This window comes from Dysidea avara, chromosome 4, assembly GCF_963678975.1.
Source record: "Dysidea avara chromosome 4, odDysAvar1.4, whole genome shotgun sequence".
Taxonomy (NCBI): domain Eukaryota; kingdom Metazoa; phylum Porifera; class Demospongiae; order Dictyoceratida; family Dysideidae; genus Dysidea; species Dysidea avara.
Genome location: NC_089275.1, coordinates 44,099,135 through 44,109,586, shown reverse-complemented (window position 1 = coordinate 44,109,586; position 10,452 = coordinate 44,099,135). Strand labels below are relative to the sequence as shown.

Here is a 10,452-nt window from a genome sequence, read left to right as displayed (position 1 = left end):
TACAATGTGGAAACATGGATGTTACTCTTGTAGATTCAAGGGTAAAAAAACACAAAATTGAAACTATTGCAACTGAATAGATAGCTAGGAACTGTTGGTTCATAATCATAATTAAAAGTTTCAGAGATACGTAGCAAGGATTTTTCAAAGATGGTTTCTAAATTTGGTAGCGAAGCAAGGATCTGGGGGCACAATCTCCAATTGATGATAGAGTTTAAAATGCCTCTGGTGAAAATTATTCATGATTTTCAAACTAGCTAATTCCTGTAGTCCCTTCAAGTGCCTTAATATTGGTTATGGCTTTCAGGTGGTCATGAGATATGGGTATATATAGTGTTAGTGGAGATCTAGATTGAATGTATATTCAAGTTCTCCAATTAACACTATATTACTGTACTAAAACATCACAATAATATTATGTGTACTTTGCTGGGCTATACTTCATAAGAATGTACAACCATTGTATACAACTGTTGATGGGTGGTTAGTCTACTATTAATTGCTGATGATTAAATGTCTTTCTTGTACTATTGACACATAGAATTTCTCTTAGTATATCATCTTTCCTTTGTAGATTAAAGGGAAGCCCTAGCTTAACAATTGTCTGGTTGTAGTGCAGACTCTTCATTATGATCATGGCTGACTTTTCATTCAGTTTGTTATCACCACGCAGTATGAGTTGTTTAAGTGTCCTGTTCCAAGTGATGGCATTGGCAATTGCTATAGCTCCTTCATGACCAACATCATTTTCACTTATTCGTAATATCTCCAGTGAGGTGTTGTCTGCTAAACTCTTTGCAATTGCTACTATTCCTGCAGCTGTGATGTTGTTTGCACTAAGTTTTAAATCCCTCAGAGTGTTTGTTTTTGTTATTCCTTGTGACAGTGTAACTGCAGCAATGTCATCAAGCCTGTTGTGGCCAATGTACAACTTCTCTAAACATGTCATCATTTCTGATAATGCTGATGCTTCACATGCTGTGAGACAATTATAACTCAAATCTATGACTTTGACTTTATTCGTGCTCATTGTTGCTGAGGAGATGTATTTCACGTCAGTGATACTGTTCTGAGCTAATTTTAAAGTATGCGGTAGAAGGTAAGCAATGATGTCACCAATGAGAGGTGATGATGGTCCAGTTATTTTGTTTGAATTAAGATTAATTATTGCTATTTCTTGTTTGCTGACTTTCTCTACACAAACGTAGTGGTGCAGTAGGTTGATGCCACGATCTCCAATGTAGCAACCATCTAGATTTAGCTGCTCCCAGTTTCTTTGTGATTGTGATAGGAAAAACCCCAATGATATCACCTGGTGTGGAAGGAGCATAATTCTATTGAGATTAACTTCACCTCTTTGGAAGCATTTGGACAAGACACTACATAAAGCTTTATCTTCAGCTTCTTGGAAACACTGGAACAAGCAAAGAGCCTTCATTGGGTCCTGTAATATATCTTGTGATATTTTCTGATTATAAGAAGTTGACTTTCCTAAGATCACCTTTGTGTCAGAATTACCAGTTATTTGTGGAGGATCAGACCTTAATGTAACTGTAGCCATAATTGACATTGAAATGCCTTGCAAATCACGGGAAAAATATGATTCGAACGTGTTATAATTTGATATATAATGCCTCAAAGCGTTGCACTGTCCACTAGTTATACCACAGTACAGAACCCACATGTTGGAAAAACGAGCACTCTTAATATTGGGGTAATCGGGATTACATGCACCTCCAGTATTGACAAGAAATGACTCCTTTAAAAATGCAACTACCTCATCTTCTGTTAATGTTGCTACATACTTAGCAGCAAAGTATTCCTGTATTCCCAAATGTAGGAAGTTGAATGACCTAGTCATTGTACCAATGTTATCTAAACAATAACACTGGACAGACTGCAACAGACCATAGCAAGTTGGGTCATCCCAGCATACGTTTGGTAAGTAGTCTTTCATCATAAATACCAATTTGTCCTCCATAAGACCATCAAATGCAATTTTCTCTAGTCGTTGTAATGTTAACTGAACTGAATGTGGTAAATTTTCTATGTTATTGATGTGTTCATCCTCAGCAATCTTCCCTGTTCTCTTCAGGTAGTGACAAATTGTATGCAAGACAAAACTTTGATACATTTTAGAAGCAGATGGTGGGAGGTCCTCTGGTTGACACATACAAAGGAATACAATAATTGACATCATTAAAGGTATGTAGCATATGGCATTAATATTTGGGTATTGTTGAATATGTTTGTGCAACCTCTCCAGCTTAGATGGAGAATCCTGTAACGCTTGCATGGCATATTCCATTCTACTGGTATGGTCAAATCCAAGAATTTCAATTCTTCTGTCTACAATGGAATGAAGACAAGCAGAAGTAGTTGGTCGTGATGTCACTACAATTTTAGCTTTAGGTAATGCCTGCTTTTTAATTAGTTTTACAAAATATGACTGTCTGCGTAATTCATTATTTAGTTCATCAAAGCCATCAATGATCAAGGTGACATCAGCTCCATGATTATCTTCTAAATAACTGTGTAGTTGTGTTACCTTACTGGTTGACTGTGTGAAGTGTTCTATCAGTTGTTGTACATTAGTAATTCTCTGTACATTAGGATCTCTTAACAACAGGAGGAGTACTAATTTGTCAGAGGTGAGTAGCTTACCCTCAGCCCATTCAACACAAATCTCTTTGACAAGAGTTGTCTTTCCTATTCCAGGATGACCCTCAATAAGGATACTGTTGGGAATCCTGCCAAATCGAGAACTAAAGATTTTTGTGATGTCAGTCAACTTTTGGGACTGAGGTATTTCAGAAATATCTCCTTTTGTACGTAAATAAATTGTTTCAGCTGTTTCTGCTCTTGACTGCAAATCTTTTTGGTACATCAGTGCTAATGTTACATAAGATTTAGTTTTAATTGGTGGCCATGGGTCATTTTCTTCTTCAAGTTTTTTAAGTCTCATGTTACAGTATTGTCCCTTCATAAACTCACTAAGCCAGTCAACCCCTATGGATACAAACATCTGTCATACATAAGTTTATCAACAGAGTTATCGAATATGTACTACAAAGGGAATTTGATAGGTTTATCAACGTAATACCTTCATCTATGCATACTGCACAAAATAAAATGCATGTATTTTCTCATACTCTACACCCATCTTCTTTAACAAGTAAAAGCAAAAATTACATTACATACTACTCCAATCCAGCTTGTTTCAGTACTTTTTATCATGGTGCTACATTGTCCCTATTCTAGTTTAAAATTTCTTTTCTTATACCTGTTCGTGGACTTTTTCTGCAAGTTCATGACCACTAAACACACTGTATAGTAGTGCAAATTAATCTAACTGGATTTTTGAAAACAGGTCTTTAACACTCATCCATGTAGGAGCTGTATATACATAGAACAAAATGTTTTGTCCATTTAGCAATGCTATTGACCAGATTTGATGTCATTACTTTCCTTCAATCTGTCTGAAGCTATGAATCGTTGAGGTTAGGTTGGTAAATTGGATGTGTGTGCGGGAAGACCCATTTTCACTAAACTGGTCACAATATTTACACAATTACAGCACTATATACGGGCATATGCAAGTAGTCAGCAAATCTCTGCCGATTAGCTAAATGTATAACACACCACAAAAATATTATTGCTAAACTGTAGAAGGCTATAGCTATATGTGGTCTGCTTGGCACATCATGTGAAGAAACACAAGGGAAATCTTGAAGGAAAGCATGCTACCAGTCTGAATAATGATGAAGTGAACAAGAGAAGCAGCTAGTGCAGGGGTAGATCTGGGGGGCTCAAAGGGTTCCATGGAACCCCTATTTGGCAGACGCCTGACTGGGTCTAATTGCTGACAAGATTTTCTTCTAAAATCAGTTTATCAGTCAAAGAAACACTTTTTGAGACTTTATGTGACATAACACTTCTGCCTTTGTTTACAGCAATAATACTTCAATGAAACTGCTATCTTTCTGTGATAGGCACCTCTAAAAATTATTATTGTCTTTATCTTCTAAAGCTATTACAGCAACTGTAAAGGCTTCAACCATATTTCTAAAGGCCTAAATGGTAAGATTTAACAGTGAAACATTGCTGGGGAGTCTACCATTAAGAGTGGAACCTCCCATTTTAGAAGTCTGGATCCCGGCATGCCTGTAGAGAACAGCGTTGGTCATAGCAAACATTCTGAAACGCAAGTACGTAGTCAAGTTAGCTTTGCTAAAAACAAAACACTTGTCTACGATGATATTGGACAGCTGACTCAGCACTGCAACATCTACAACACGTGTACATGGGTGTACACGATATGAATACTGCATAATATTGTGAAACACGTAGCTACGCCCGTGGATGGAAGCCCTACTATTCGATCACTGGTACAGAAGGATAAAAGGCAACACAATAGCATACATGCATTGTATGCTTATCAATATGATTCTTAAGTGAATTTGAAACATTTTTGTGAAAGAAGTAGGGCTGTAGCTCTACCCAGATTTCTGCAATGCTTGACTGAATGCATCAGACTGGCGGTAGAAATTTTTAAATTCTGTAGCAACTTGACAAAAATGTTTCATGTCAATCTGAAGGCACTTTTGGGCTTGATTTTACCCAATCAATGCTGTCATGTTGTTGTGAGGAAAAATTGAGGCAGGTTTTTGGATGATATTTTATCATGGGCCACGCCCACGCCTTCATCGTCCCTAATATACAGTACTATTGTACTGTATGATATGTCATGACGGTGAACAAATGTATGGTGACATGTGGCATAACGTGTAAATTGATTCATAGGATGGACAGTTATAAGCACTTCTTTCAGAGGGAGAAGTATAGTACAGCTAAGGCTTGCCTGTAGGTTTACTTCAGTGGCAAGTAATAGTCTGAACCACATTTGCTATCCATACTTTTATATGGGGTTGTTGATAGTCATTTGCACTGCCACTCCACACCAGAGCCATTTCAGTTCGCACTAAAGATAATTTGTGTTTGTTTATACCTATAACCAATACTGCCAAGGTGCCATGAAGGTATTGTGAGGCTGGTTTCTAGTCAATATTTTATCTGAGAAAGTGCAACCTCCATGATCTCTAATATACAGTAACAAAGTTTTCACCATAGACATAAGCATGTGCAATAGCCTAATCACATGATCCTCCAACATTGCCTTATATATATATAGAACAATGTGATTAGTAGGTCAATTGTTGGTGGCTTTGTTAATATTTAACCAGGTAGTATAGTAAGAAGCACCTGAAATGCTGCTAATTTTATCTGTAGAAGAGTCGTCCTGACACATACTCACAAGTCCTGCAACATCATTAGCTGCTCCTTGCCTATGTACCCTTCTTATCACTAATAAATAAAGCACTAGTGACCCATCACATTGTCATATGAAAGAATCAGCTGAAAGCAAATCTATGTAGTGAAGTCAAGGGTCAGCATGTCAGCTGTGGTTTAGAACACCAGCACCAGTGTAATTATCATAACATCATGTAACAATAGTGCCAGTATCTAGTAGCTTATTGTACTATGCAGGGCTAGAAAGATGCTTGTCTTGTCCAGAAAGTAAGCTGTTAAGGAGCAAACTATGGGTGTTAGCATCAAGATTCTTTGAGTTTATGGTGTTAGTGCCACACCATAACATTGGTTTATTGACTGGAACAATGTTAATGATGCTTGTCTTGTCCAGAAAGTGAGCTAACAGTACAAATATTTTGTTTTTGGTTTGACAATTTTTGTTTGATGAATGCAGTAAACAGCCACTGGCTTTACTAACTAATAACCCCGCCACAGGTTTCTATTGGATTTGGTAACCTCATACACCAAAGGAAATATGTGACCATGTAGATTTTACAAAACCATTCCAAATCACACGTCAGGCAAAATAATTAACACCACCAGTAGATAGCTATACTATCATACTACTAGTTTTGATTCTCAGTAATACACAAACTACTCGAGGCTGGTTTTAACAGACATCTTTTCTGGGTGGTATGGATAGCTCGAATTGCGGTTTCAGGCCTTGTGAAGAGCCTGGCTTGGCAAGAATGAGTGATTTACTGATAGATGGCTTGATAATGTTGGCCAAATGAGTTTTCTGTTGATTTTGCTTCATATCAGCCACTAAGAAGCCAACACCGCCTTGTAACTTGTGTCTGGACTTCAGTCGTGGTCTGCCGCCATTTTGAATCATGCCCACCCCGCCACCCTCCTCCCCTTTGTGAGCACTCGTGATACTTCGCTCATCCAACTGCTCAGATTTTCTATCTTATTTGGTGGGAAACTCTACAAGCAGCTAAAAATACTGGAAGTGGTCTGAAAGGTAATAGATTGATGCACATTTTCGTATAATTTTCCTATGAGTGCTTGCCATCCTTGATGAGTTATGCTGACTTGAATTCTTTAACACTGTACTATTTATCCAAAACTTCTAATGTGCGATTTGGAATGTTTTTCCAAAATTCAGTCACATATTTTGTAAAATTTTCTAATGATTTTTAGAGGTGTTTAACACATTGGAAGGTGCTGTGAAAGCGATTTTGGGTGATTTAGTGACAAAGTGGTTATGAGGTTCGGCCACAACAGGTTACTTCACATTGTACAATAAACAATCTGTTTAGTGATTTTGGCTTCGGATTACACTCTGAATGTTCTATTATAGTTTCAATTTTTGAAAAACACTGACTGGTTTCTATGAAGTGAGCCCCCTAGAATCACACCTGAAGATGATAGTATTAGCTATATAATGCTTAAAATAACCGACACTGTTTTGTTGAAAACTACTATACTAGTATCATTGATTACTTATGTTTCAAAGGAGAAGTGCAGTTGTTTTCTAACAGTTGCACAATAATTATTATGCCAGTAGGGACCACAAAGGAGTAGGCGTGGCCCATGAAATAACATCACCCAAAAACCAGCCTCAATTTTCCCTGACAACGGTGAGGCAGTATTGGTTAGGTAAAACTAAGAAGCTTTCAGATTGACCCGAAACGCTTTCAATAAGTTGCTACAGAATATATAAAAATAAATTTTCTACTGAGGGAGTAACTGAATGGGTAACTGACTGATGCCTAGGGAAGCCATCATGTGCTACCGCCAAATCAACGCTTTTCGCTGTCAGCAAAGATGAATGGCGCACAAAGGAGGACACTGGTAAGTCCATGAAGAATGCATTGTACGTACTGCGGTATGCCAAAAGGCACTTCTCAGGCCAAAGTGACATCGAACAGTGAAAAAATCAAGCCTGTAGTCTTAGCTGTTATCGAGTTACACTTGTTTGATCGTAACGGAAATCATCCGTATTTTTCATAGTGACTAGGGGCCCGCCGATTATGCTGGCATAATTTTGAGCATAATAGGTACCTAAAAGCATTGAGCATAATGCCAGCATAATAGGTTAAATATTTGTACGATAGTATAAATTCTTGCTGGAAAAATGACAATTACAAAATAAGATCGATATACTCTAATAGAGCAGTCAGTAACTCTAATAGAACAATCATCAAACTGACTGTTCTATTAGAGTATAACGATCTTTTCTCTTACATGCAGCAAGAATTTATTATTTGTGTTCCAGCCACTCATTTTTTTCTTTCTATACAGTGTTAAACTAGTAGCAAAGCATATGAACTAAGGCATGAACATTGAGCATAATCGAGCATAATAGGTAAATATTGAGCATTAATTTAAGCATAATAGGTGAATTTTTGAGCAGTGCAGCATAGCATAATAGGTAAAATTATGAGCATAATCGGCGGGTCCCTAATAGTGACTATTTTGATTGCAGAGGTGCTTTTCGAACAGTTCTTGATTTGTACTGCTGTGTAACGGGTACATAGCCGACAATGAAGCTTAATGGATACTTCACTTTTCAGACGATAATTGATATAACTGGGGTGCACGGCACCAACCCTTTCTTTCAGTACGCGTGGGTTGCAGAGATGCTTTTCGAACAGCTCTTGATTTGTATTGCTGTGTAACGGGTTGAACATAGCTGACAATGAAGTGTAATGGATACTTCACTTTTCAGACGATCATTGACAGGAATTTTCAACTAGAGTAGGCACCATAGCACATCCATAAAAAGTACTGAAACAAGCTGGACCAGGAGTAGTGCACGATATTAAATCACAGTTAAACAATAAGAAGTGTTATATCCCTACTTTGCTTAAGATACTGTAATGGAAATGCACAGTACGGATATAACACTTCTTAGCATTTTACTGTGATTTAAATATCGTGCACCACTCCAGCTTGTTTCAGTACTTTTTATGGATGTGCTATGGTCCCTACTCTAGCTGAAAATTCCAAATTTCTCTGTGTAGTTGTTTTGAAATAAGTAAAGAGTTAAATTTTAGGGACAATAGTGCATAATTGAAACAAGGTACAATCTTGTAGTTTGACTTAAAATGCACCTGCAACCAAGATGCCATTAAGTACCTGCCACTATTATCAGTACAATAGAATAGGCAGTAACTCACAAAGTAAGATAAATTATTTTGTAATAATTGGATTTAATTGATTGTAATGATTTTTCAAGTAGACCATATTTTACATAATAAATAAAACATTGAAATAAAAAATCAACAAATTACCTTCTGTGCCATCAGTCAATTTCAAGTTTTCTAATACACCAGTAAGAACTTCCCATGATGCATTACTGTTAGAATCCAACCATTCTTGTAACATCTTACTGCAACATCCTTCACAATCATTAGGGTGATTTTTTTCAATAATTCTTAACAAGTGGTCTGCAACACGGAGTTGCACTCCCAGTTGCCGCCACATTGTGGCCCATTGTGGTACTACATGATTGTCCAACTCCTTGAGAAGTGGTCTTTGTTTTTCTGTAACCACAATGAATAATTGCTTATATGAATACGTATACATGTGCATTTAATTGTACAGACACATGTGTAGTGTTCACACATAAAGATTATCTTTAAATGGGAATATGGAGTTACTATGCCTAAAAGTTACATAATTTTGTGATGATGACTACACTCTGCTTACGTTTAGGATGTTATTACACTGAGAAATATCTTTCAGCTACATAAATATCCACAAAATTTCACCACTTAGTATGCTGTGTCATAGTAGTATGATAGTACACATGTATATAGGCCAGATTACTGGCACCAGTTTAAGTAGATATTAAGCTAGCAACCTGCTTGCACTGCTTGAAAGCCACAGAGCATCACTATTTGTCATTAATTTATTAAATGTGGCTTCAGAACAAACCCACTGAAAAAGGAAAAATCAACCTGTGATTCTGTTGAAAAACACAAACCAGGTATGAAATTTAGGTGTTGCTCACCCTACCACCCACCCTATGTGAGAACTTGTGATACAGCAACATTCATGAAAACCTAGTGGGAAACTATGTAAGAATTCCTTGGCCGGATGTTCTTGAAGGTCATAAATACAGTAGCTCCATATTTGCTGAAAATTTCCTACATGTAGCTGCTAGGGCTGAATTACAGTGCTTTAGAAAAATGTGTCTTTCTGTAAATAATCTCTTGAAACTCCAGAGAAAAATGCAAATGTGAGTGATTTATACTCTTGAGACAAAATCTGTGACCAAGTTACACTTGTCTTGTTACTCACATGGTACTCGCCATAATTATCATAAGAGTAGTTGCAAATGCTGAGTACATAGCAGGCTGGTACGTTCTAGTATAGAGAAGTGTTTGACTGCAGCCAGGACTTTGAAAACCTTGAACAATGTACTTACCAGGTGGACCCAGAGTAGTAATCTACCACCGTAGCTACTGCTGCTGCTGTTTCCACGCATACTGTACATACACTTTCACATACAGTATCAAACAGTACAGTAGTACTGGGGACCTGCCCAAAAGTGATGCGTACAGCCAAAAATGTTATCTTTAAAAATCATCCTAGAGACAACTTATGTGATGAAAATCACCTTTACGGAACAATCTAACATCAAATATAAAACCAAGAAAACACCTACAGACGGCCGGATATAGAAATTTTTCTAAAATCACAGAAACTTGATTTTCGTCTGCCTGCCTGCCTGCCTGCCTGCCTGCCTGCCTGCCTGCCTGCCTGCCTGCCTGCCTGCCTGCCTGCCTGCCTGCCTGCCTGCCTGCCTGCCTGCCTGCCTGCCTGCCTGCCTGCCTGCCTGCCTGCCTGCCTGCCTGCCTGCCCGCTTGACCACAGTTGCAGGGCTGGATCTAAATTTTTATGTTGCAATAACAAACTCACCAGTGGCATGTGCCCTATGGGGTTCCGACAAGTGGGTGCCCTCTGCGCCTTGTCTTCTTTATCTTCAATCAGTCTTCTTCTTGATGCAATGAAACCATATCAAGGCATTAATTTTCTGTATCAACATCTTCCTTGAGCAACATATTTAGACACCACCAAATTATTTAACATGCTTATACTTGGTAGATATCTGTAACTTCACAATAGGTT

The 10,452-nt window shown here is 37.8% G+C and overlaps 1 protein-coding gene across 1 annotated transcript; it reads right to left on the bottom strand.

Annotated features, from left to right (window-relative positions):
• Window positions 1-484: 484 nt before the first annotated feature.
• LOC136253882 (protein NLRC3-like) lies at window positions 485-8,802 on the bottom strand. Its single transcript, XM_066046542.1, has 2 exons — window positions 8,610-8,802; window positions 485-3,009 (listed from the first exon to the last, which is right to left on the bottom strand). Exons 1-2 carry the CDS (start codon window positions 8,800-8,802, stop codon window positions 485-487), a joined length of 2,718 nt encoding a protein of 905 aa, XP_065902614.1.
• Window positions 8,803-10,452: the final 1,650 nt, after the last annotated feature.